The following is a 27428-nucleotide window of genomic DNA, read 5'->3' on the forward strand; positions in this document are numbered from 1 at the left end:
CATGCGGTGTGCAGGCTTCAGCAGTTGGCGGTGTGTAGGCTCAGAAGTTGTGGCTTGCAGGCTCTGGAGCGCAGGCTCAGTAGTTGTGGCACACGGGCTTAGTTTCTCCGCGGCATGCGGGATCTTCCCGGACCAGGGCTCGAACCCCTGTCCCTTGCATTGGCAGGCGGATTCTTAACCACTGCGCCACCAGGGAAGTCCCATACCACTACTCTTGAATAGTTATAAAGTGGATCTCAGATTCAGAAACATTGCGTTTCATCCATTAGCATTTCATTTGTGTCTGTGAAAGATTAGGGCTGTTTAAAAAACATAGCTACGGTATGTTACCTTATCTAAAAATTTAGTATGAATTCCTAATATCACCAGATATCCAGTCAGTGCTCACTTTTTCTCAATTGCCATATACACACAACGATACACATAATTGATTTCCTCTAATCAAGATCCCAGCAAGAGTTATACACTATGTTTGATTGATGTGATTTTTGAGTCTCTTAATCTGTAGTTCTCCTCACTCCTTCCTTACTTTTCTTTTTGTTTAAGAAACCAAATTATTTGTTCTATAGAGGGTCCCAAATCCTGGAACATGCTAATTGCATATTCATAGTTTTATTTAACATTTTCCTTTACTCCTATATTTCTTATAAATTGTTATTTGAATGTAGCAACTAGATCAAATTCAGTTCAATATTTTGACAAGAATACTTCATCGGCGGTGGTGTGTACTTCCATCAGAGGCGTATAGTATCTGGTTATATCTCTTTTGTGATGTTAGTAGCCATTGATGCTCATCACCTAGATCTGTTATTTTATTAGGGGTTTACTTTCATTTATATTTTTGCTGGGTATGGAATTCTAGTTGGTAGGTTTTTTTTAAAGTCATTTTTTTGGAGCAATCTTAGGTTTACAACAAAATTGAGAGGAAGGTACAGAGATTTTCCATATGTCCCCTGCCCCCAGACACGCATAGCCTCCCCCATTATCAACATTACTCACCAGAATGGTACCTTTTTTTTTTTTTTAACCGAGGATGAACCTGCATTGATACATCCTAATCACCCAAAATCCATCGTTTACCTTGGGCTTCACTCTTGGTGTTATACATTCTGTGGGTTGATCAAATGTATGATGACATATATCCATCATTATAATATTTTGCAGAGTATTTTCACAGCCCTAGAATCGTCTGTGCTCTGTTTTTATGTCTCCATAGTTTTGCCTTTTCCAGAATGTCATATGTAGTTGATCCTTAAATAGCACAGGGGTTAGGGGTGCCAACCCTCTGTGCAGTCGAATATCTGTATATAACTTTACAGTGGGCACTTCATATCTGCAGTTCTGTATGCATGGATTCAACCAACTGTGGACCATTTCGTACTATAGTATGTATTTGTTGAAAAAAAATCTGTGTATAAGTGGACCTGCACAGTTCAAACCCATGTTGTTCAAAGGTCAGCCTTAGTTGGAGTCATACAGTATGTAATAGCATTTTCAGGTTGGTTTCTTTCACTTAGTAATATGCTGAATAATATTTTGTTGTCTGGATATGAGTTATTTATCCATCATCTATCCATTCATCTACTGAAGGACATCTTGGTTGCTTTTGAGTTTTGGCAGTTATGAATAAAGCTGCTATAAACATACTTGTGCATGTTTTTGTGTGAACATAGGTTTTCAACTCCTCTGAGTATATAGGAAAGAACACAATTCCTAGATTGTAGGGTATGAATAAGTTTAGTTTTGTAAGAAACTGCGAAACAGTCTTCCAAAGTGGCTGTATCACTTTGCATTCTCACCAGCAATGAATGAGAATTTCTGTTGCTCCACATCCTTGCTGGTATTTGGTGTTGTCAGTGTTCCACACTTTGACCATTCTAATAGGTATGTAGTGGTATCTTGTTTTAATTTACATTTCCCTGATGACATATGATGTGGAGCATCTTTTCATATGCTTATCTGTCATCTGTATATCGTCTCTGGTGAGGTGTCAAAGTTTTTGGCCCATTTTTTGTTTGTTTGCGGTACGTGGGCCTCTCACTGTTGTGGCCTCTCCCGTTGTGGAGCACAGGCTCCGGACGCGCAGGCTCAGTGGCCATGGCTCACGGGCCCAGCCGCTCTGTGACACGTGGGATCTTCCCGGACCGGGGCATGAACCCTTGTCCCCTGCATCGGCAGGCGGACTCTCAACCACTGCGCCACCAGGGAAGCCCTGGCCCATTTTTTTTTTTTTTTTTTAAAGATGTTGGGGGTAGGAGTTTATTAATTTATTTTATTTATTTTTGCTGTGTTGGGTCTTTGTTTCTGTGCGAGGGCTTTCCCTAGTTGTGGCAAGCAGGGGCCACTCTTCATCGCGGTGCGCGGGCCTCTCACTATCGCGGCCTCTCTTGTTGCAGAGCACAGGCTCCAGACGCGCAGGCTCAGTAGTTGTGGCTCATGGGCCTAGTTGCTCCGTGGCATGTGGGATCCTCCCAGACCAGGGCTCGAACCTGTGTCCCCTGCATTAGCAGGCAGATTCTCAACCATTGCGCCACCGGGGAAGCCCCCTGGCCCATTTTTTAATCAGGTTGTTTGTTTTTTTTTATTGTTGAGTTTTAAGAGTTCTGTGTGTATTTGGGATAACATTTCTCTTTCTCTTTTGTCTTTTGCAAATAATTTCTCCCAGTCTGTGGCTTGTCCTCTTATTTTCTTGACATCATCTTTCACAGAGCAGTTTTTAATTTTAACGAAGTCCAGCTTATCAATGAGTTCTTTCATAGGTCATGTCTATAGTGTTCTATCTAAAAAGACATTGCCATACCCAAGGTCATCTAAGTTTTCTCCTATGTTATTTTATAGGAGTTTTATAGTTTTGCATTTTACTAGATTAAAAAACAATTCTTTGAAGACCATTGCATTATCTACTGTTGAGACGTTAGCTATCAGGCTAATTATTGTTCCTTTGAAGGTAACGTCTGATGGTGGGAAAGGTTTAGCTGCTTTTAAGCTTTTCCTTTTGTCTTTGACTTTCAGCAGTTTTACTATGATGTGACTAGATGTACATACCTCTTTATTTATCCTCTTAGGGTTTGTTGGGCTACTTGAACCTGTGGTTTGATATCTGTGGTCAGTTTTGGAAAATCCTCTGTCATTATCTCTGCAAATATATATTTCTTCTGACCCATTCTTACTTTCTTTACACATATGTTAGGCCTTTTTGCTCTGTCCTTTGTCTTTTATTTCTCTTCTCTGTTTTCCATTCTTTTGTTTCACTGAGCTTTTTCTCTTTTTTTAATTAATTTTTATTGGAGTATAGTTGATTTACCATGTTATGTTAGTTTATGTTTCACTGAGCTTTAATCCAGAATCCAGATCTTCTCACCTCTCTCTAGTTTACGTCTCACTACAGTGTATTGACTCTATAGTTAAACTGCATCCATTGAGATACTAATTTTGGTTATTGTATTTTTCAGATATAGAATTTATATTTTTTTCAAATTTGCTGGGCTCTCCCCCACTTTTTTTTTTTTTTTTTTTTTTTTTTTCAGCGGTACGCGGGCCTCTCACTGTTGTGGCCTCTCCCGTTGCGGAGCACAGGCTCCGGACGCGCAGGCTCAGCGGCCATGGCTCACGGGCCCAGCCGCTCCGCGGCATGTGGGATCTTCCCGGACCGGGGCACGAACCCGTGTCCCCTGCATCGGCAGGCGGACTCTCAACCACTGCGCCACCAGGGAAGCCCTCCCCCACTTTTGAAAAATGATTTTTAGCTCTCTAGTGAAATTCTTGATTTAATCGACTGGCTCCTTGATCATAATGCATAAACTCATAAAGTCTAAGCTTTATAATCTTAGCGTGTGGAACATTGTTAAATTTGCTTCCGCTGGTGGTTCATCTTGTCTTGTTTCCTTATGTACCTGGTGGTTGTATGAATGTATATAAGACAACCATGCAGGATCCAATATCAGTTTGAAAAGATAGTGTTTGCAGTCCCCTTGAGAGCTTGCCTACTTACGGTTCATTCTTAACTCCTTATATCCTTACTCTTTGAGTATCAGTTTAAAGGGTATGGGATTTTCCATGCTTCCCACCTTTGGCAGGTCTGAAGCTAGTTTTGTCTCCCTTACCTTGTGAGGCTTTGCTCCGCTTCTCAGGATCAGCTGCCGCTTGTAGATGCCCCAGGGGACAAGCTGCCCTACCTCTCTGTCTCTCTTCTCTGGATAGCCTTCTCTTGGGTCTTGGCCTGCTGATTCTTAACTGCCTCTTTAGTTCTCTGATGCATTTTAGGCACACCCACCACCTCTCCAGCTTTTTCTCATTGGAAGGTTTTTGGATCAATTTACTAGTACTGGAAATGAACCATTTTTTCCTTGCTGTTAAACTTATTCATTGAGATACTATTTCTGTATTAACTTTCTAAAAAGTATCAAAGTACTACCCTTGTAATATAGTATATTAAAAAGACACCCAGAAGTTTAAAGGAGCAGAAAAAAATCACAGTGCCGTCAGTGAGAGGCAGTGTTAATAGTTGCTTTTTCTTTAAGAGCTACCTTTTGTGGGGTTGGGGAAGAGTCTGGAGATAAGCTTAGCTTGGATATTCTGAGCTTGAGATGATTAAGATGTCTAGCTAGAGTTATGCTTGAGGCATTTAGATATTAAACAGATGATTTGCTTCAAGAGCAGGGTGGAGATCTGGATTTGTTGATCTCAGAATGTTAGTTGAAGCTATCTAAGTAACTGGAAGGCAGTGGTGGTTGTAGACTGTTTCTTTGTTAAGGGTAGCACAGATTGAGAAGGGACAGGGTAATTATGGGTGAGGTAAGATAGAACTTAATTTTTGTAGTGTTATGAAGGCCAGGACAATGTCATAGTTTTCATTTGTAAGTTATGTGCCTATAGGAAAATTTTTTTCTATTCTATATTTAATGGTTTAATTTTTTTAGCCTAAAATTCTGTAGGCTGTATAGCAGTTATATAAAGCACAGTATCCTAGTGTGAAATACTTGTTAATGTTTTAGATCTAATCACAGACTAGATTAAGTACTGAAGTTCAGGATCTCAGACTTGCTAATAATTCATACTTAGTTTTGTGCAAATGGCTGTCCTCAATCTCTTGTTCCATTCAATGTGCATAATAATGAATTCACAATGTTAAAGAATAATAAAACTATATTAAGTACACCAAGGAAATATTAAACACAAATGACTTTCATACTGAATCAGTTTGTATATAGAGAGAATGCAAGAAACAGTACTTTTGTACTTCCTGTTCCGATAACCATTGATACTAAAGGTAAGAAGAGGAGTGACTTCACTAAAGTGTTTTTGGTGGTATATCAATACATTATTTTAGCTCTATACCAGACTAGTTCTTTAAGTAGATGTGCACAAAAGCCATTTAAAGATAAGCCAGAAATTCATGACCACATACCTACTTATTTTTAACATATACTTTGAGTTATCTTTTTGTTTCTACAGTTGTGACTGTATTTTAATAATTTTGCTATGTGTTTGGTCATTAAACAAGAGCTATTATAATATGGAAATTTGATTTAACAGAGCTACAATAGAAGAGGCGTACTCCAGGTCAATGACAAAACTAGCAAAATCTGCAAGCAATTATTCACAACTTGGGTGAGTTAATTTCTTTGAAGAACTCTTTCAATGTTGATTTAGGCAAAGTTTATGAGAATAGTAGGTTCCCATTAAGGATAAAATGGTTCATAAATATAATAATATGTAATGTGTTTATTCAAAATGCGTCTATATATTGTGAATATATTCTCAACTTGATAGAAAGTATAATTGAATTTGCTGAATCAGTTAGCACAAAGTAAATGAAACTTACTTTTTTCCCTTTATTAAACTACACAATACAACTTCATTCTTCCTTCTTTTTTCCATCTCTCTCCTCACTTTTCTGGCAGCCTCCTGTTTCTAACTCCTCCATGTAGACCTGCCTCTTCTAAAACGTAATTTCTTCTTTATTGACCACAGTAGAAGGGCCAGAAAGTAACTGGAATAACAGAAGCTAGCTTTAACTAATTGACCATGGTTTGTTGTTTTTTTTTTTAATAAATAATTTATTTTTCTTTCATATACTCATTCTTTTAGGTTTCCAGTATGATTGATATTTTAGAAATATTTATTTATTATTTTTAAAAACTTTTTATTGGAGTAGAGTTGCTTTACAATGTTGTATTAGTTTCAGGTGTACAGCAAAGTGAGTCAGTTATACATATACAAATATCCACTCTTTTTTTAGATTCTTTTCCCAAGTAGGCCATTACAGAGTATTGAGTAGAGTGCCCTGTGCTAGACAATAGGTTCTTATTAGTTACCTATTTTAGATATACTAGTATGTATATGTCAACCCCAATCTCCCAGTTCTCCCCCTCTCACCCCATCCCTTGGTAACCATAAGTTTGTTTTCTACATCTGTGACTCTACTTCTGTTTTTGTTTTTTTTAAAGATTCTTTTCCCACGTAGGCCATTACAAAGTAGTGAGTAGAGTTCCCTGTGCTATTCAGCAGGCTATTGTTAGTTATCTGTTTTATATATACTAGAGTGTATATGTCAGTCCCAGTCTCCCAATTTATCCCTACCCCCCATCCCTTGGGAACCGTAAGTTTGTTTTCTACATCCGTGACTCCATTTCTGATTTGTAAATAAGTTCATTTGTACACCCCCACCTTTTTTTCAGATTCCACATATAAGCAATATCATATGATATTTGTCTTTCTGTGTCTAACTTACTTCACTCAGTATGAGGCCATGGTTTTAATATAGGAAATTCTTATTTTTAGTTACCAGGTGGGAGGTAGAAAAAAACATGTGTTTTCTAATAAAGTTACTGAAAACATTTCTGTCTTTGGAATATGTGTCTTTCATGAATAATAGGTGATATTTTATTTTTTGTGTTAGTGTTGTTACTTAAGATTATAAAGGTTTTAAATATTAATGTTTTTGTTTACTGATGCATATTTAGGCAAGAATTGAATTTTATCTTTCTGTATTTAGTTGCATTTAAACATATTTTGGATCGGTCAATTTCCTTTCTTAGTGCTCATTGTACATTAACTTGTATTACCTGGCCAGAAAAAAGTTGTGTATGTCAAACCTTAAAAAATGGAATGATACTTGAAATTCCTTAAAGAAACCTGTATTTAAAGAAATCTTATGTTGAACCTCCTTTCAGTGTAAATAATCCTTGGGTAAAGTAAAGGGACACTCTCATCTTACCTGTTTTGTAAAGTCTAGACTATCATGTATCAGGTTTACCTGAAGTGATGTACATGTATTTTGGTGCTGTAGTGAGTGGATACTTTTCAGGTGTCCTTTTTTCTCTCAAAATTTTCCATCTAACTACTTGCCACATTTAGTGCTGATTAGATTTAAAAGTGTGAGGTAAGATCTAATCAGAACAGTCCTATTTAAGTATTTTAATTATTCTCTTTGAACTTTTTGTTATTGCTTAAAATGATTGTTGTCAGTTAGCTTTCCTACTGGGTAGGAAATGCAGTAACTGGCACAGAGTACATATTAGGGTAAGTAATTTCTGTCTCTACCGTCTTGCGTTAATGATCATTGTTGCTATTTGTTTTTGTTTTCTCATAGAGCAAAGCAAGTGCTGTTGAAAATCTCTGAGGAAGTACCTGAGGAAAGCATAGGATAAAATTATTCTTACATCATTCCCTACTGACCAGATTAGTTTAAACTAACCTTTGGTATCCTAAGTATTATTCAAAATATTATAATGTAGTAACTCTTGGAAGTACTTGAACCTGTTGAAAATATTAAATTCTCAGTGTTGAGAAGAAGTGGTAGGAAAGTATGTCATACGTTCTATACCAAGTATAGTAGAAAGGGGACTCTCTTAGTGTTTGTTGAAGTACACGGGTAAAATCTGAAACAAAGTTTCAGATAACAGTTTTAAAGTCATTCTTCAATAAATTTTAATGATGAAGGCACTTAAAAAATCATGTACAAGTTTGACTTTTGCATGTTTAAATTCAGAGGAGCTTTTATCTTCTTAATTTTATTTATTTGGTTTTTTTGGCCACACTGCAGGCATGCGGGATCTTAGTTCCCCGACCAGGGATCGAACCTGTGACCCTGCATTGGAAGCACGGAGTCCTAACCACTGGACTGCCAGGGAATTCGCAGGAGCTTTTATTTTTGAGGAAGCATTTTAAATGGAGCACTGAAGAGTCTAAAATTTAGATTTGATAATAAGTTAGTTTTAAACAGTAGACAGTGATTAGAAGGGCTTCTGATACAAATCTAAATAACCAAATCAACTCAGAAAATGACACGTTATAATTAAGGGAGGGTCATGGCCAGACCTGTGATATGAGTTAACTCATTTCTCTGTATCTGAGGTATAAAAATATTTTAAATAATTAACCAAGGATTTAAAAAAAAATCAAGGTCAGGCTGTCAGTCGTTTCATTTGTGATTTAATTTAATTTCATCTTTTGACTAATTAAAATTACTGAATATAACATTATTTCCATTGGTTCTATTCTGGAGCCTTAAACTTTTTCTTCCTGTAAGTAAATAATTCCCATGTTTTCTTTGCTTTAGAACATTTGCACCAGTGTGGGATGTGTTCAAAACATCTACAGAGAAATTAGCAAATTGTCACTTGGATCTTGTTAGAAAATTACAAGAATTAATAAAAGAAGTTCAGAAGTATGGAGAAGAACAAGTAAAATCGCATAAAAAGGTATCAGTTTTGTTAAAGGATTGATTGGTCAGATATTGAATGCTTTGTAGTTCTGCATTTTGATGAATCATTTCATACCAAACAGACTAAAGAAGAAGTTGCAGGAACTCTGGAAGCTGTTCAAAACATTCAGAGCATAACTCAGGCCCTCCAGAAATCCAAGGAAAATTACAATGCCAAATGTGTAGAACAGGAACGTTTGAAAAAGGAAGGAGCTACACAAAGAGAAATAGAAAAGGTAATTGTAATAAAAATAATACCTCTGTGGTTTCAAGCATTTTCAAATACAAGACTGCATTTAATCTTTAAACACTCAAGAATGATCTCATATTAAAGATGAAGTCACTGTGCCTCTGAGTGTTAGTGATTTACCTAAGTGAAACAGAAGTAGGTTTACAAAATATGTTGTATCTGGTAGATAGATTAGCAAATACATAAAAAGGAATGATTTCTTTATATTGGTGACACATTTGCAGGATTTTTTTTTTTTTTTGCAGTACGCGGGCCTTTCGCTGTTGTGGCCTCTCCCGTTGCGGAGCACAGGCTCTAGACGCGCAGGCTCAGCGGCCATGGCTCACGGGCCCAGCCGCTCCGCGGCATGTGGGATCTTCCCGGACCGGGGCACGAACCCGTGTCCCCTGCATAGGCAGGCAGACTCTCAACCACTGTGCCACCAGGGAAGCCCTGCAGGATATTTTTATAAGATAATTGATGAGATGCTGCTTGGTGTAAGATTTAATAATGAGGTAAAAATTTTTTTGAAGCAAGACTTTGGTAGATTTAGCAAGGCAATAGTTACTTGAGATAAACTTTAAATATATGTTGTGGGTGATTTATTGCTGACTTTGAGCCCATGTATGTAGTATTGTGGTAAACCACAACCTTTTCCCCCACTCTCATTTTGATTGAAAGTAGATATTTTTCCCCTTTCAAAACAGTTTAACTATCCACTTGTTTGATGTGGTATATATCATTTAGGAATCAGCCATAGGGAGTGATAATTTTGAAAGCTTTGTAGAATATTTGAAATAGCCATTAAAAAATAACAAAACTGTAATTATGTTGCAATTATGATAATTATAAAAGTGTATATACATGGGCAAAAACCAGAAGAGCATCTGGAAAAATCAAAACAGTCGATGGAATTTGGGGTAATATGTTTCCTTTAGTGTTTTGTGCAATAAATAAAAATTGGGAGGGGGTAGAAAATGAGGCACAGTAAGTTCATGATTTTAAAACGCTCTTCATTCCAGGCATAGCAGGTAATAAAATATATGAAAAGGGAAAATAAAGCAAAATAACATGCTCCAAAAAGAGGAATATTATCTTCATAATGAACCAGAAATGGAACAGAAACTCAAAAGGACACGTAGAGATTGATTATGCAGGGCTGTTGGACCCAAAGTCCTAAGTTAGGCAGTGGAATTTAGCTCTTGTGTGGTAAAGGGGACTAAATATTCCCCACTTGAGATGAAGCCCAAGGAACCCCACTCACTTGGTGAAACTGTAAGTAGTGAAAAAAGACTGTTGAGCTGCTGAAGGGCTAAAGCATTATTGGAAGTTGGGGTTTAAGGATGCAGTTCTGACTGGCAGTCAGGCCAGGGAACCAATTCATGACTGTTTCGTTCATATCCCCTATATTCTTCCAGGGAATTAATTAAAAGCTACCTTTATAAGACTGATACTAAATTGGGGCCTTGGAGGGCTGGCAGGAGGTAACCTGAAACTGCTAAATGGGGATGGGTGAGCATAAATGATAGAATATAACACAATTCTAGGAGGTGATGTTTACCTTGTATTCTGTAGAGTTTTCCAGCATCACTGATGGAGGGAGAGAGAGAAGAGAGAGGGGGAAAAAACAAGAAACCTCCCACCTGAAATGAGCAAAAGCACATCTTAAGGAATCTAATATAGCTAATATAGCTTTCCCTGCTATACAACAGTAGAGTGTTCCTGTGAAACCTTTCATAAGCCAAAATGGCGTAAGCAGAGAAGCAAGTACCTTAGAACACATCTTGCTAATGCATGCACAAAATAAATTGAGATAAGGCACAGATGCTTACAGACACAGTTCAAAGCTTTGGAGACCGATGCTGAGTGTAGATCCTGGGAAGGAGCTTGGTGGTGCCACTTTCACTGCTTCTCAAGGTGTGCGCTGCCTCTGTAACGGCTCCTGCAAAGCAAACGCTGAATGCTATTTTTCTTTTCACCTGTTTTTGTAAAAGTGAAAATCCTCTTTGAATGTTTTTCAGTTCATGAAAACAGGAACTAATATAATTCTTTTGTAAAAGCAAAGTAAACAAACTTGTAAGACAAACTTTTGAAAAGCAGGGGATACCTCTGCTAAGACAGGTGGCAATAAATTTAACAATTAGAATAAGAATTCACTCCAAATAAAATTTAGATTTATAAAATAGATGATCAGAAACGTTCGTGTATGTTGAGGATGTTCAGATATGCAAATGAATATAAATTTATATTAAAGAAATTAAGAGAGATAATGAAATAAGATCTAGTAGATGGGAAAACAGCTAACCAGAAAATTTGGCAATGAAATATATGGTTATTGAAATTTTTAAAAAAGCAACAGAGAAGACAAACTTTAGAGCTAATATAGTGAAAGATTGAATTTGGGCACTCACCCATAACATAGTACAGAGAATAAAGGTTACCGACATTCATCTGATGTGGATTTCAGAAGAAAAAAAAATGGAGAGGATGGTAGACAGATAATATTTGAAGAGTTAACAGATCAGAATATTTCAGAATTTAAAAAACTCAGGAGTTCTTAGATCAAAAGTACATTCTTGGTATTAAGCAGGTTAAATAAAAATAAATTCGGAACGAGCCACCAGAGAAAAAGAGAATATTAAAAGCTACCGGGTATATCTTTTTCCTCACAGCTCTGAAATCAGAATGCATCGTCAAATGATAGTATCATATAATCACTGTTGGCATGGTGGCATTTGTGGTGTAGTTTCACTGCCTCTGTGAACTTGGTTGTTATATACCTGGTGGCATGATTGGACAACTGCAACACGTTGATGTTTCAATTAACAGACCACTTTAAGAGCATTGAGGAAGGATTAGTTCTGATTGTTGTCTGAAAACCTTTTGTTGAGACCTGGTAAGATCAAGAAAATGTGAGCACCAATGTTTGGAAGAAAATCTGGAGATGATAGTGGAACACTTTTAAGAAATGCTCTGTCAGTAATGCTTTTGGTGACATTGAAGATAATACTATGTGGGGAAAAAAGCAGACCTCAGCAGTCCCTGAACTGGAAGTAACTGAGAAGGGTCAGAATCTGACTGAAAAAAGATTCAGGAGTATCTCGAAAGTTCATTTTGCAAGCATGAACATTAAGCATAACTACTGAGAGAACAGAAGTATAGTCTAAATCTTCTCAATCAGCAAAAAGAAAAGAAGAGGAAGGGGTGCTTTTTTCTAATTGTTCTGCTCAGAGGTGATACCTTTGCTTGTGATACTAGATGTGTTAATGGGTCTCTGATTTATATATATTCAAATCCAAGCCTAAGTAAATTTATTTTGGCCTGTAATAAATAAGCTCTTTATTAACATGAATGTATATATTTTTTTAAACATAGATCTTTGAACTGTTTTTCCTTTGGTGAGCTTGAAAACATAAACACTTATTGGCTATTATGACATAGTACGCTTCTCATCTTCATTCACAAACCCTTATTTTTATAAAGCACCATTTAGAAGTTACTCATATTTGTGGACTGTGACAAAGTACTTATTTTATATGTATATATTTGATTCATAGGAGTTTACTATAAAAATTATAGACACTTAAACAGAAATATTTCTGGTAGTACATCAGTAAACTTATTTATAACGCTAAGGAAATGAATAAAATGTAGGATTTATTTTGTTATCAGTAGGTAATCTATTAAGGCCAATCTTTTGTTTATGAGAAGAAATGTAGCTATTGCTTTTAAAGCATAAGTTGCTATGCTCCAACATCCCTTTTAATAATCACTTTACAAAAGTGGTCAAGTTTGTTACTACTGGGGCATTTAGTTTCTATGAGTCTACCCTAAGAATTTATAGTTTTTTTTTTTTTTTTTTTTTTTTTTTCGCGGGCCTCCCCCTGTTTTGGCCTACATTCTTTTTAAAAATATATTTATTTATTTAATTTTTGGCTGCGTTGGGTCTTTGTTGCCGTGCACGGGCTTTCTCTGTTTGCAGCGAGCGGGGTCTACTCTTCGTTGCGCTGCGCAGGCTTCTCATTACAGTGGCTTCTCTTATTGCGGAGCACGGGCTCTAGGCTCGTGGGCTTAAGTAGTTGCAGCACACAGGCTCGGTAGTTGTGGCTCGTGGACTCTAGAGCGCAGGCTCAGTAGTTGTGGCGCACGGGCTTAGTTGCTCCGCGGCATGTGGGATCTTCCTGGACCAGGGCTCGAACCCGTGTCTCCTGCATTGGCAGGCAGATTCTTAACCACTGCACCACCAGGGAAGTCCAGAATATGATTACATTCTAAAGTGGCCTCTATATTCTTTTATAGGATACCCTTAGTTTTCTTTACATTTTTTTGTCATTACTTAAAATACCTTGTTAATCAATAAACTCTTTAAAAAAATTTATTCATTATTAAGTACTACTTTTGCCAGTTTTCTAAGATGCTTCTTTAAGTTGGTATGTAATTTCCTTATTCTGACATATGATGTTTACCTTTGAAGAGTGAAAGCTGATGTAAAAAATATATTAGAACTTATAAAGGGTATCTTCTTTCTTTTTTTGTAAGTGAGAAACCATTATGTTGTCTACAATGCAACGTATGTGTCTACTAGGAAATATCATTATAGCAAAATATTATTTGAACATTTCCTGTTTATTAATATAATAAAAATTAAGAGTTTACTTTAAATATAGGCTATAGACTCAGTTCTTCCCTTTTTAAATGGTTCATTCACATATTTTCTGATTGTTGGATTATGAATTTGTATGCCATAGTAAATAAATGTTTTAGTTTCTACCATGTGCCTGTCATCATGCTAGATGTTATGAAGGTTCTTAAAGGCTGAGTACATATTATCCCCTCTGTCTTCAAGAAGCTTCCTTCTTTTTGAGGAGCTAAGACTTATTGAATAGTACAGAACAAGAGGCTACTAGAGAAAGGTTTTAATGGTAAGTTTAGAAAGGGAGGTGTCTTATTTTGTGTAGAACCTGTAATGGAATAAATTACTTTAAAAAAAGTATGGACACAATCATTATAGTTATATTTTGAGGGACTTTTCCATTGTTTATGAATTTCCTTTCAAATTTCAAATGCTTCTAGGAGTGATCACAGCTCATGTATTTATCAATAGCCGACACGTAAATTATAAGGCAATAACTTAATAGGCAGCAGAGGAAAAGAGTAGTGTTAGGATGAAGAAGAAGCAAAGAAGGAGGGGCTCCCAGTGGGAATATATCATTTTGCTAGACTATGTCATTAAAAATCACTCCATGGACTGTGGGTTGCTTGTTGCTCTTGTATAGACTGAAAATTTAGGTAGCTGGAAGAAATTCTCTTCTTCCAAGTCTCTTGGCATAACAAAATCCAAAAGGAAACGCAGATAATCATGGCATTAAAATTGTTTTTAAAATAAATTCTAGCAAACTTGGTTATCTGGACGTCCCGTGAAGGTAGTTTGTAAACTCTAAATATCCATCTCATCTAATTGCTAAATGTTTGAAAGGGCAAGGATGTTAGAGGAGGTATATTAACGGTAGTATAAAATAATGTCATACGGCTAGACAGTGGGAAGAGAGTTTAAAAAAAGGTCCGTAGGAACAAACTAGAAAATCATTGTAGGTTTTAGACACTTACTCTAGGGGTAGAGCTTAGAACAACTCTTAGATATAATAACAGCTAAGTGTAACAGCAAAATATAATGATGTATGTTCCTGTTGATGTTTAATAGCAGATACTATTTATTTTGTAGTCCCTGTCCCAAGCATTTACATAAATTACATTTCATCTGTGCCAAAGCTCTAAAAAAATTTTGTGGTATTTCCGTTTTAGGAATGAGAGAACTATATAAAACTCAAAGTCAACTGGGTAGTAAATTGTAGAGCTAAAAGTTGAATCCAGTTTCTTTTGGCTCCAAAACCAGTTCTGATACAAGATACCGTTTTGATACACTACAAGATAAAGTGGCATCCTATATTCTTTATTTAAGAAGGCCCACAAGCATAAAGCATATATGTTTAATATAATATATGCAATTATATTTTAGAGAGAGTACAGAATTGCCTTTTTAGAGAATAAGACTGTATGCATCTCTTGCCAACCCCAAACCTCCAGGTAAACCCAACTTTCTGTTTCTAATACTTATTCTTAGACTCCTGAACATAGCTGGAGATAATTACCTACTGGCTCTGATTGGCTCTGCACAAATTCCAAGTTTTGCAGCTTAGCCCTCAGTGGCTCTTTGCAAGACTTTTACTCCTGTAGTTATTACCAGTTGCATCCTCCACAACCATGGTTTGAAACTTTCTTTATTCTCCTGAAGTTCCCAACCCTACCCTACTCTTCTTCACTCGTAGCAGACCCCCTCTTACCTCATCAAGAAAGTGGAGATCTTTTATCTTGAAATCCTATAGCTTTTCTTTTTTTTATCTTCTTTGAACTCTTATTTACTTCAGCACCCCTTCCCTTCAAACTTCCTGTATCCAAATTGATCAATCCTTTGAGAATAATCATATTTCTTGATAGCCACATGTCTGCCCCAACCTACAAGTTACACATAGTTTTTCTTCTTCCTTAATGTCCATCTTCCATAAAATTTGTTTTTACTTCTTTGTTACTTTCCACCAGTTTCTAGCTGTTTATGTATATGGGTTATACTTCTGCTATGAAGTCCCTGAAGAAAAGATGTCTATATAATTTGTATTCATATTCGTCACTGCCTAATATTTAACATATTATTAAGTTTTTATTGAGTAAGTAACTTTGATAAAATTAGAACTATAATAATGCAGTAACAATTTCTTGAAAAATAGGCAATGATTAAAAACAAATTTATAAAAAAAAAAAAAAAAAATCAAATTTATAGATTTTCCGGAGCACAATGGAAACTGAGAAACCTCAAGGAAAATTGATTTTTTTTTTCAACTTTTGAGCTAGCTTTATAGTCACTGATCAGACATTAAATGGAATATCTGTTGTGGAAGAAAGAAAGACTCACAGGTGTGTAAAGGAGTGTCAAGCATATTCTGAGGGTATTGTCACAGTATTGTTTGTTGAATTTTTAGTAACATTGTACTATTATGTGGTTGTGTGATCTTACTCTGGGTTATAAACTGAGAGTATTTTAACTTTTTAAAGCACGTTCCATCAGACAAGAGAATTAGCATTTAATTTCTGCATTATTGTGTGACTGTAACAAAAAATACCACTAAGGAGGACTTGAAAAAAAGGTATTAGTTTTTGTCATCTTGAACTCAACATAGGCCTCATTTCTTAAAATGCACTTAAATTATTATTTCATATAAACTTATATCAGGAAATAAAAAATATTTTGTATAGTTCAAAATGTTTCTGTTTTGTTACAGGCAACTGTTAAATCTAAGAAAGCTACAGATACCTATAAACTCTATGTGGAAAAATATGCATTAGGAAAAGCTGATTTTGAACAGAAAATGACAGAAACAGCTCAGGTTGGTATTTTTAAGGCTTTAAATCTAAAACAGGATATTTGTGTTTATTGTTTGTAAATTATAATAAATTATATTAGTGATAAAAATAATATAATTTTTCTGTCATAAAATTTTTTAGTATTAGAAAATGTTAAAATGCGCAATCTCAGTGTTTTAATAATGCTGTTTTAAAAATATACATCTTGTTTTGGAGATTGAAGACCAAGAATCAATAGTTATAATATCATAAGGGATTATTCAGATTGACTAGAATGTTTAAGGAGCATTGGAGAAAATGAGGACATTGGTAGATGATGAAGACAGTAATGCTTATGTATGGGTTTTAAAATTGACTTATACTTAAGAAAACTGGAAATGACTCAGTGCTGAGGGTATAGTGGTTAACAAAACAGTCAAGAATCCCTGCTCTCATAGAACTTCCATTTTAGTAAGGGAAGACAGACAATCAGTTAAAAAAAGTCTGTCTCGGGCTTCCCTGGTGGCGCAGTGGTTGAGAGTCCGCCTGTCAATGCAGGGGACACGGGTTTGTGCCCCGGTCCGGGAAGATCCCACATGCCGCGGAGCGGCTGGGCCCGTGAGCCATGGCCGCTGAGCCTGCGCATCCGGAGCCTGTGCTCCGCAACGGGAGAGGCCACAACAGTGAGAGGCCCGCATACCGAGGAAAAAAAAAAAAAAAAAGTCTGTCTCCTATAAGCTTGGGATAAATTATATTCAATTTGATGTTCTTAGAGCCTTAGTTAAAGGCCTAGATTTAAGATGGGTGCCTTTTATGAATTATACCCAAAACTTCTACCTTCACCTCTTGTCCTCTTTTCTTGTTTTGTTTTTCTCCTTAGCACCTGTCATCATCTGACACCATGCATTTAATTTACTGTGTCAGACAGGATAGGATGGTATGCTGCTGTGACAGAGAACCCCCAAAATCTCAGTGGCTTACAATAGCAAGTGTTTATTTTTTATCATGCTACTTGTTCATCATGGCTTAGCTCTTCACTCTGGCCCTGAGGCTGATGGAGGAACCTCTTCTTAGAACATTCTTAGTCATCATGTTTGAGGGGCTAGAAATATGGTGAGGCACACTGGCTCTTCTACCCATATATTTTGTTGTCTGTCTTCCCCCCACTAAAATATAAGTTCTGTAAGAGCAGGGATTGATTTGTTTACTGCTGTCTCCTCAGCACTTAAAACAGTTTTCAGCTCATGGTAGGCACTCTGTAAGTGTGAAGAAGGACTTTATGAGTCTGACTTTTTGGATTCTAGGGAGTCTTCTTGCTTGGAGTGGTGAATGATTCACACCTCAGAAGCAGACGGCTTGCATGCTTGTGTGCAGGCATAATGCATCCATCTCTACTTACCATGTTGTGGGCACTGTGCTAGATGCTGGGTGTATACAATATATATGTAAATAAAACAAATTCTCTCTGCTCTACATGGAGTATACAGTGTAGGGGAGGGAGACAGACATTAAATATATGCTTAAATATAAAGTTACAAATTACTATAAATGTTACAAAGGAAAAGAACAAGCTTCCATGAGATAGAATAATGGGGTTGACCTAATTTGGATTAGGGAGTTAACGAAAGTCCATTTTGGAGAAGTAACATTTAAAACTGAGACTTGAAGCATCAGTAAGAGGCTCATTCTAGGGCAGGAGTGTTCTAGGCATTGGAGACCATGGATGTGAAGACCCAGATGTGTAAAAGAGAGATCACATTCTAGAAAGTAAAAAATGCTTACTGAAACTGAGTAAGGAGAGATGGTGGTTAGAAATGAGGTTAAAGGGATAATCAAGGACCAGGCTTTAGTAAGGGTTTAGGTTTTCTTCCAGGAGCAGTTGAAATACATTGAAGAGCTGTATGCAGGGATGTGACATGATATGGTCTGCATTTTTAAAGCTAATTCTGACAGTTTCATGAAGAATGGATTATAGTGAGGCCAAAGGAGAATCAAGAGTCCAATTTGGGGCTTCCCTGGTGGCGCAGTGGTTGAGAGTCCGCCTGCCAATGCAGGGGACACGGCTTCGTGCCCCGGTCCGGGAAGATCCCACATGCTGCGGAGCGGCTGGGCCTGTGAGCCATGGCCACTGAGCCTGCGCGTCCGGAGCCTGTGCTCCGCAACGGGAGAGGCCACAACAGTGAGAGGCCCGCGTACCACAAAAAAAAAAAAAAAAAAAAAGAGTCCAATTTGGAAGGCAGTATCATAGTCCAGTGAGAAGGATGAGGGTCAGTGTGGTGGCCTTGTAGAAGGAGACAAGTGAATGCATTTGGAGATGGCAGGGGTAGGGTGAATGGGAGAATTCTAAATGGATTCAAGATCTCTCCCATGTTTTGGCTTGTAAGCCTATGTGTATAGAGATGAATGGCAAAGGCTAGATGAAGAGCTGTTAGTTTGAGGGGTCGGAAGAGCATGAGATGCTCAGTTTTGAACATGTTAATTTTGAGCTGCGTATACCTAAGTGGAGACATCAAGTGGGCAGTTTTGGAGGCTGTAAGTAATCTTGCCTGGACATAATATTCACATCCCTTATCCACAATTCTGAATTCCAAAAGCTCTGAAAACCAAAAATCTTTTTCCTGGAACTCATTTGGCAGCAAAACTTGAACCGATGTGAGGCTAATTTGTAGTCTCTTTATCCTACTTAGACTGAATATACATGTTTTCCTCTAGTGTTTGATAAACAGATGCCACTGCAGATCCTGTTGGTAGTATTATGAGATATATGGTAACACCATGTTATCTTTATTTTTAAAAATCCAAAATATTTAAATTCCAAAACAACTGGTCCCAAAGGTTTTGAATAAAGGATTGGGACTTTATAAAATAGGGGCTGGACAGTACACACAGCCATAATGACATCGCCTTTGGATAGAGTGTGGGGAAATAATGGCCAAGCTCTGAGAGGTTCATCATTGTCAGTTTGGGAGAGGAAGAGATGCTGAAACCCAAGTAGGAGAAGCCAGAGAAGGAATAAAACTGGGAAGTGTAATGTCATGGCAGCTCGGAAATGATAATGTTTCAAGAAGGGTTTAGTTGTGTTAAATGAGGCTCCATCTCTAGTGAGATAAAAAGTTTCAATTTCTATAGCAACTGAGGTCATTGTAGACTTCAGCAAGTTCTCTTTTATCTTTTAAATCATTAGGAACACTCATTTATAAGGCAGTTATTATTGATTTATTAATTTCCTATCAAAATGATTAATTTCTATCAGTGAAAATGTTTGCCTTTCAGTTATTTAATTTGAAAAAACAAATTAGAATTTGTTAGAGTCAGTGTTTTTTTTGTTTTTTTCTTTCTGTGGTACGCGGGCCTCTCACTGCTGTGGCCTCTCCCGTTGCGGCCATGGCTCATGGGCCCAGCCGCTCCGCGGCATGTGGGATCTTCCCGGACTGGGGCACAAACCCGTGTCCCCTGCATCGGCAGGCGGAGTCTCAACCACTGCGCCACCAGGGAAGCCCAGAGTCAGTGTTTTTTGTTTGTATATATTACCTTATAAAGAATCTTCAGCACTCATCTTTCCCTCTCCTTATCTCTTTCTGCTTCCTCATTACATGTTTTCAAATTGCATTTTAACTGTTTATCTTGCCAGTTCCAAGATGGAAACATTAATTTGTTTGAGCAGATGTTTAACCATGGTGCTTTTAAATAAAGTTCATGGTATACTGTGCTGATGTGTATGTGTGTTCTCTCTCGTGTTCCCTCTTTGTCTCTGTCTGTCACACACGCACAACTGTAGGACAGGTTAACTTTTGTTTCTTAATAGACAGTAGACTTTATTTTGGGTTATTTAGAAGGGAAACGAATTCTTTTGCTTCTCTACTTTCCTTTTGTTCCAGGCCAAGCGGGTTGACTTAATCCTAGTGGGAAGGGGCCTGTCAATCTAGTGAGAATGAAATTTGGGTGGCAGGACATATATTTACCTGGGGTGAAAGAAGTCAGAATTTACTTGGAGTACTTGTGATGTAAGTTTTTGCATTTGAGTTGAGAATAAGCATGATTAAAATTGTGACTCTGCTTATGCTTTTCACCACTGTCGGTTAATGACACTTAAAAAACTTGAAACAGTGGGGAGATTTTGTTTACTTAGAACAGTTAGATGGCTAGTTCAAGGAAATTTGAGATTTGCTTGAGCAACACCCTCAGATTAAGGAGTTTTAGTATTAGAGTGCTTTTCTATATCTCTCCTGGCTGACAAAATTGTACTTTTTAAAAAAACTGATATAACAGTACATATGAACACAGTGGATTTGAAATTGCAAGGAAGAAGAACTCTGATTTGTTCAAGAAGATTTATTCATTTATATTCAAACACTTGGTACTATATTCCCATTGCTGAATAACTCTGAGCTTATTTCGTAGTCACTAATTTTGAGGAATTCTGATATTTAGCAGTCCTCCCACCAAAAATAAAGCACAGTTTCAAGATTGTAGCTGAATCATGCTTTTAGTTTCTGTTTGGCTTCATGCTTCAAGATATTTCTCAATTATTAAGGATCTGACTTATTCAATGTAGGTGTTTCAAAAGAGAATGAGAAGAAGGCACAAGTTTCCTTGGAATTAGGGATCATCCATTTGAAATTAGTGCCTGTTTGACCAAGCTTTCCTGGATTTGGGACTACCTGTCTATGAGAAAATATCTTGTTCATTAAATTGCAGAAATTTAAGCAGAGGGTGCATTCTTATAATATGAACGTAAAATAGGATCATGCTCCTCCTGAATGTTCCTCAGTTCTTAAGAGTAATTCAGGATCTTGCAGTATGGGTATTCTCATTGGACTTGGTCAGAATTAGTCAAGACAAGCACTCTATTTTAACTCATCATTCCTCATGAATAAAATGGATTTAAGTTTTTGGACTTTGTTGCATTACTGCCAAAACTAATTTCACCATAACTGATTTTTTTTTTAGAAGTTCAGACCCTTTACACAAATATAGACATGACTATTTGGCTTAGTGATTTCTGATCACGTAACTCAGTGCTGAAGAAAATTGGACATTAAATATGGGGTGAGGGAATTTAATTTGGTAAACTAGGGAAAAATAGCAAACATTTAGGCCTGCTCCTTAGAACTGATGTAATTTGGCAAGAAAGTGGGTAATCAGGTGTGTGCACTGGAAGTGACAAATGTATTTTTGTTTGAAAATGACTAGTTCAACATTTCCCAAATCCTGTTTTGAGGAATATTATTGTTCTGTGAGATATTAATAGATATTCAGAGAAGAAGAAAAAAAGTGTTGTATGGTCAAAAGAAATTTGGAACACACTGGGTTAAGCAGAGTGAAACAAGTTTTGTTACTTTAGTATTTCTCAGTTACTTCAGTTTTTAATACGTTTATTGTGAAGCCAAGTCTAGCAGTGGTTTTCTTCCTGGGGAGTAAATATCAGAATAACCTGGGATTTTTTTTTTCCAAACAACATTCTTACCTCTTTCCAGCCCATTGCCTAAGTAGTCATGGAGGATCTATTTGTTTTATAGTTTGAGAACATTCTCCAGATCATCTGAATCATCTCTACCTTCAGTTGAGAACTGCTGAGACAGAGTATACATACAGGCTTTCCCAGATTTCTTTGACCATAGACTGTCTCTTTTGGAGACTATGTATTAACATTTCCCGAATTAGACCTTTTTGAAAGTCTATGGGCTAGATTGTAAAGTCTTAAGAAGTAAACTGTAGTTTTAGCTCTGCAAACTAATTGTTTTTCAGTTTTTGAAATACTTCTCCCTTGTTTTTTTGACACTATTCTCTTCTGGGTCTCCTAATTTTCTGACCATGATTATAGATTTTAATTTGTGGTATCTTCTGATTCTGAAAAAGTCATATTTGCCTGAGAAATGATGTAACAAAAAGTTAACTTTTTTCGATGCTGTATTTTTCAATGCATTGTTAAATATTAATGATAACTTGACAAATTTGGTTAGCTGTATTAAGATGACTTCTAAAAAGTGTTTTGATTTCAGAATATATGTGTGTGTGTAATTTTTTATATTCGCTACCCAGAAATTTCAAGATATTGAAGAAACTCATCTCATTCATATAAAAGAAATTATAGGATCCTTGTCAAATGCTATAAAGGAAATTCATTTACAAATAGGCCAGGTACGTTTTTACTTTTATTGAACTGATTCATGAGAATTTTATGTTCATTTCTGACTCTAAAAATCATAACTCATAACATGATACTCAATTATTTCAGGTAAAGAATATGTATTTACATGTATTAAATACAGAATAACCTGGATTTTACCATTCTATCAAGGATGATAATTTAAATTAATTATGGAGTTAAAATTCTGAAGTTAACAATTTTTGAATATTTCCTTATTACAAAGTTTTACTATTTTAAAATTTAGCATAGCAACTTCAATAAGTTATAGAGCTTGTGCTTAGAAAATTTCCAAAAATATAGAAGTGCCTTAATGATGACATTTGGGGTGCATTGAAATATAGTAGAGAAAGATGAAGTCTGTTATTCTTGGTTACTAAAGTTCTAATACTATTTTCATTGCTGTATAAGTTTTATTTATCGTAAGATTTATGTCCCTAAAACACTCAAAGATAGGAACAGGACACTGCCTTGACTTCTAAGGTTGTGAGACCATACGTTAAGGGTTCATGTAAAAAGCGGTGTATCCATAGATCTACGAACAGAGTTAGGTAACAGAGCATATTAGGCAAATGAAAGTTCTTAAAGGCTCTGGGTCAAAATATATATATTTTGGTATAATGAATTTTAATTGTTTTGTGGAAGTTTTGTCTGAAATACAGTAAGAATATTTATGGAAAGTCAAAAAAATTTATCTTTATTTCATTTTAATAGGTCCATGAAGAATTTATGAATAACATGGCTAACACTACAGTTGAAAGCTTGATACAAAAATTTGCTGAGTCAAAAGGCACTGGGAAGGAAAGACCTGGTAAGATGACAAACTTTGCAAGGAAACATATTCACATTTCCCATCCAGTAACAAATGTGTTTGCCTTTAAATTCCAAAATTGCAAAATGGAGCTTGGGAGATACCTAAAAATCTGTGTGAAATCTCAGATATCATTTACTTTGTGTCTGATGGTATGTTAGGCTTTTGTTTTGACCTTCAGTAGTTAATAATTTAGTACTACTTAAAGTGGTTATCATACCTTTACTAAATTAATATATTACAGTGTATATTTTCAAAAGTAGAGTTAGCAACAGAAGGCCATTTTAATGAGACAAAGAGTGGGAGAGAATATTAAGCCCTCAGAGCATTGAGGCCAGTGGAGAACATTTCCTAAACTTTAATAACTTTTTTCTTTCCTCATTCACATATATTTTCAACAAATTTATTTATTGGGTGCTAATAGTATTCTGGGTACCATTTTAGACACTCGGGAATATACCAGTGAGTATAGGCATCCTGGTTCCTATTTTATGAACAAATGATTATGGGTTTCCTTAATCTTACTTTTAATAAGCATGTTATGTTATATCAAATATAATAAGCACCCTTCTCTTCTCCTGCTCAGCATACTTACAGTCTTCTAGATTTGTTTTGTTTTGTTTTGTTTTATTTATTTTTGGCTGCACTGGGTCTTCATTGCTGCGCACAGGCTTTTCTCTAGTTGCGGCGAGTGAGGTCTGCTCTTTGTGGTGTGCGGGCTTCTCACTGCGGTGGCTTCTCTTGTTGCTGATCATGGGCTCTAGGCGTGTGGGCTTCAGTAGTTGCAGCACGCGGGCTCAGTAGTTGCAACACGTGGGCCGTAGAGCATGCGGGCTTCAGTAGTTGCGGCATGTGGGCTCAGTAGTTGTGGCGCACAGGCTCTAGGGTGTGTAGGCTTCAGTAGTTGCGGTGCGCGGGCTCAGTAGTTGTGGCGCACAGGCTTAGTTACTCCACGGCATGTGGGATTTTCCCGGACCAGGGATCGAACCCAGGTCCTCTGTGTTGGCAGGCAGATTCTCAACCACTGTGCCACCAGGGAAGTCCCAAGTCTTCTAGATTTCTTGAATCTATTGGTTACTCTACCATATTCTTGCAAGATACTTGTTTTCATTCCACAGGTAAAAATTATTCAGTCCAGTAAAGAAGTTAAAGTATAGTTTAGAATTCAGAAAAATGAATATGTGATTTGTAGAGAAGTCTGGGAGCCATTTTTCTTCAGTGCAGTTCACAGCTAAGGCTTGAAACCTAAATCATCTTCACTTCCTTTTTCGCACGTTTCGTTAAGTTTCAAATTGTATTGATTCAATTCCATTAGTATTTTTCCCTTCAGACCTTCCTTCTTACCTACCTCATTGAATACAGCAGCAGCTTTCTAAATACTGGCACAGTAGAGATTTCTCTAGTCTGTTTTACATGTTGTAGCACATTAATGGTTTGGGTATATAATTATGAACTCATAATGGCATTACTCATAAATCTTTGACTTTTCATTATAGACAGAATGAAATTTAGATTCTGGACTTAGATTCAAAGCTTTTTGGGATCTGCCCTTGCCCAATCTTTTTTTTTTTTTTTTTTAATAGATTTATTTATTTATTTATCTATTTATTTTTGGCTGTGTTGGGTCTTCATTGCTGCGTGCAGGCTTTCTCTAGTTGTGGCGAGCGGGGGCTACTCCGGGTTGCGGTGCGTGGGCTTCTCATTGTAGTGGCTTCTCTTGTTGCAGAGCACGGGCTCTAGGCGCGCGTGCTTTAGTTGCTGTGGCTCAAAGGCTGTAGAGCGCAGCCTTAGTAGTTGTGGCGCACGGGCTTAGTTGCTCTGCGGCATGTGGGATCTTCCTGGACCAGGTCTCAAACCCGTGTCTCCTGCATTGGCAGGCGGATTTTTAACCACTGCGCCAACAGGGAAGCCCCTGCCCTTGTCCAATCTTTAGTCTTACTTTCCATTTTTCTTTTCTGGCACCCTCCATTGCAGCCAACCTGAATTGCTTGCTGTTTCCTATCCATACCCCGCTTTTGTCCTTGGTACCTTAGTTGCCCTTATGTCTACTCTAGAAAATGCTATATCCCACTCATTTTTCAAATTCTTAAAAAGCCAGGTCATGTGTTACTTCCACCATCAAACAGAGAACTTTGTACCTTTTTTGGGCATTGTTGTTGTCTACCTTAAATTTTAGTAATTGTGCTTTTATGAAGAAAAGTTCTGTTTTTGATTCATCTGTTTATCTTTATTATGTGTAAACAGTACATTTTTGTTGAATGAATGAACAGATGGGCATATATGGTAAGGTTAGGATGTTAAAGAGGTTGTAGTGGATGGATTTGCTATTAGATAAGTCTTGGTGAAGGAATGGTAAGTAATTATGGTTAAATTTAGTGAATACTTACTTTGTGCCATGTACTATGTCAACTGCTTTGCAGGCAAACTTTGATCTTCAGGAACTCTTTGAAGTAGGTACTGTTATTCCCATTTTACAGATGATGGAAATATTGAGAGGTTAAATTACTTGCCAAAGCTAAGTACATGCCAGAATACTGGGATTAAATTTCAGGATCCTTGACCTCAAGGCCCATGCTTTGGAGAAATTAGAATAGAACTACCTAAGTTTACATATGTAGGAGAATGAGGATGCTGAGATACATAACTACAAAATAGTGTGAAACCCTAAAATTCATTGTAAAGATTAAATTGTAAGTGAAAACCAGTTAAGAGAGGTAAAAACAATTGAAGAATTTTTATATAGAGCATTTAGAAGTATTGATAGAATAAAAGCAAATGTGTATTGGCTGGTTAAAAATGCCTTAGACAGAACTGAATAAGGTTGATAGATTGTATCATTATCAGTATCTTGTTTGTGACACTGTATTGTAGTTTTGCAAAATGTTATCATTGCAGGAAACTGGGCAAAGTATACAAGGAATCCTGCTGTATTTCTTTTCTTTTTTCTTTTTTTAGAACTGTACTGTGAATCTACAATTATCTCAAGAAAAAGTTCAGTTACTTTCTTATCTGTGGTGTAGCACACTACTTAGCCCTGTAGTTTGTGGTCTATTCTTTACTACCAGTGAGACCTATAAGCCTCAGTACCCTCATCTATAAAGTGAGGATAATAATAGTACCTACTTCATGGGGTGGTTGTGAGGTTTTTATTGAGTACTTAATAAATGGTATTTTCTAAAAATTAATACATACCTGATTAATAGTTAGCTACTATTGATTATTGTTTATAAATTTAAATTTAATGGCCTCAAGATATATGGCATGTAGAAAATTTCTGTAACTAAATGGTAAGAGGGAAGTGAAGATTGTGGTGACATGGGCTTTCCTAGAATTACTGAACCCAGAATTAGGTGACTGTTTCAGGCTGACTGTTGACATTGTGTATATGTCAGGCTGACTGTTGACATTGTGTATATGTGACTGATTTTCAAAATAGTGATCCTAGAACTAATTTAAGGGGAAAAAAGGGAGTGGTGTGGGTGTGGAATGGAAAGAATAAGTATTACTTCTCCAGTTGACTTGTGGGTGAAGAGTTACAGCTCTTTCGTACATATTTGTTCTATTTATGTCACTAGAAGGGAGTCCATTACAGTGATGGAAATTTTGTGTTTCTCAGAAAAATAACACGTGATTGTGGATTTTGTTTTGTAAGAAGTATTCTAACCTTGAGTTGTATATACTATTTTACTGTTAACATTTTTTTCTCCTGTTTTGTAAGGGCTCCCTCTGGTGGATGAGTTCCTCTGTAAACTGGTTTTAGGCCTATGGGATACACATTTTAAAAAGAAAACAAGAGGCCCAGTTCTTTAAAAACTTTGTATAACTGAAAGTTAACCTATTTCTCTTGCGCTGAAAAATTTCTTTAGTCAGTTATCTGTTGAGATATATAACCTCTAACTTTATGTCTCCAATTCTCCTATGTAAATCAAACACTTTGAGAGCATTAAATTTTTTTCCTATTCATTGAGACTATTTTATACTAATTATATGTAGTGTCATTTTTGTCATTACTTTTTTTAATTGAGATATAAGTGACGTATAACATTGTATTAGCTTTAAGGTATGCAACGTAATGATTTGATATATGTATGTAATGCAAAATGATTACCAAAGTAAGTTTAGTTAACATCTATTCCCA

The 27428-nt window shown here is 36.5% G+C and overlaps 1 protein-coding gene across 1 annotated transcript in view; it reads left to right on the forward strand.

Annotated features, from left to right (window-relative positions):
• Nucleotides 1-27428, forward strand: part of FCHO2 (FCH and mu domain containing endocytic adaptor 2) — a 114279-nt gene that overhangs the window by 23738 nt on the left and 63113 nt on the right. The window contains exons 3-8 of the mRNA XM_024732766.1: nucleotides 5536-5610; nucleotides 8564-8705; nucleotides 8791-8943; nucleotides 16271-16375; nucleotides 22374-22472; nucleotides 23194-23290. Coding sequence (XP_024588534.1) covers nucleotides 5536-5610; nucleotides 8564-8705; nucleotides 8791-8943; nucleotides 16271-16375; nucleotides 22374-22472; nucleotides 23194-23290 — 671 coding nt within the window. The remainder of the gene's footprint in view (nucleotides 1-5535; nucleotides 5611-8563; nucleotides 8706-8790; nucleotides 8944-16270; nucleotides 16376-22373; nucleotides 22473-23193; nucleotides 23291-27428) is intronic.

This window comes from Neophocaena asiaeorientalis, unplaced genomic scaffold, assembly GCF_003031525.2.
Source record: "Neophocaena asiaeorientalis asiaeorientalis breed wild unplaced genomic scaffold, Neophocaena_asiaeorientalis_V1.1 scaffold515, whole genome shotgun sequence".
Taxonomy (NCBI): domain Eukaryota; kingdom Metazoa; phylum Chordata; class Mammalia; order Artiodactyla; family Phocoenidae; genus Neophocaena; species Neophocaena asiaeorientalis.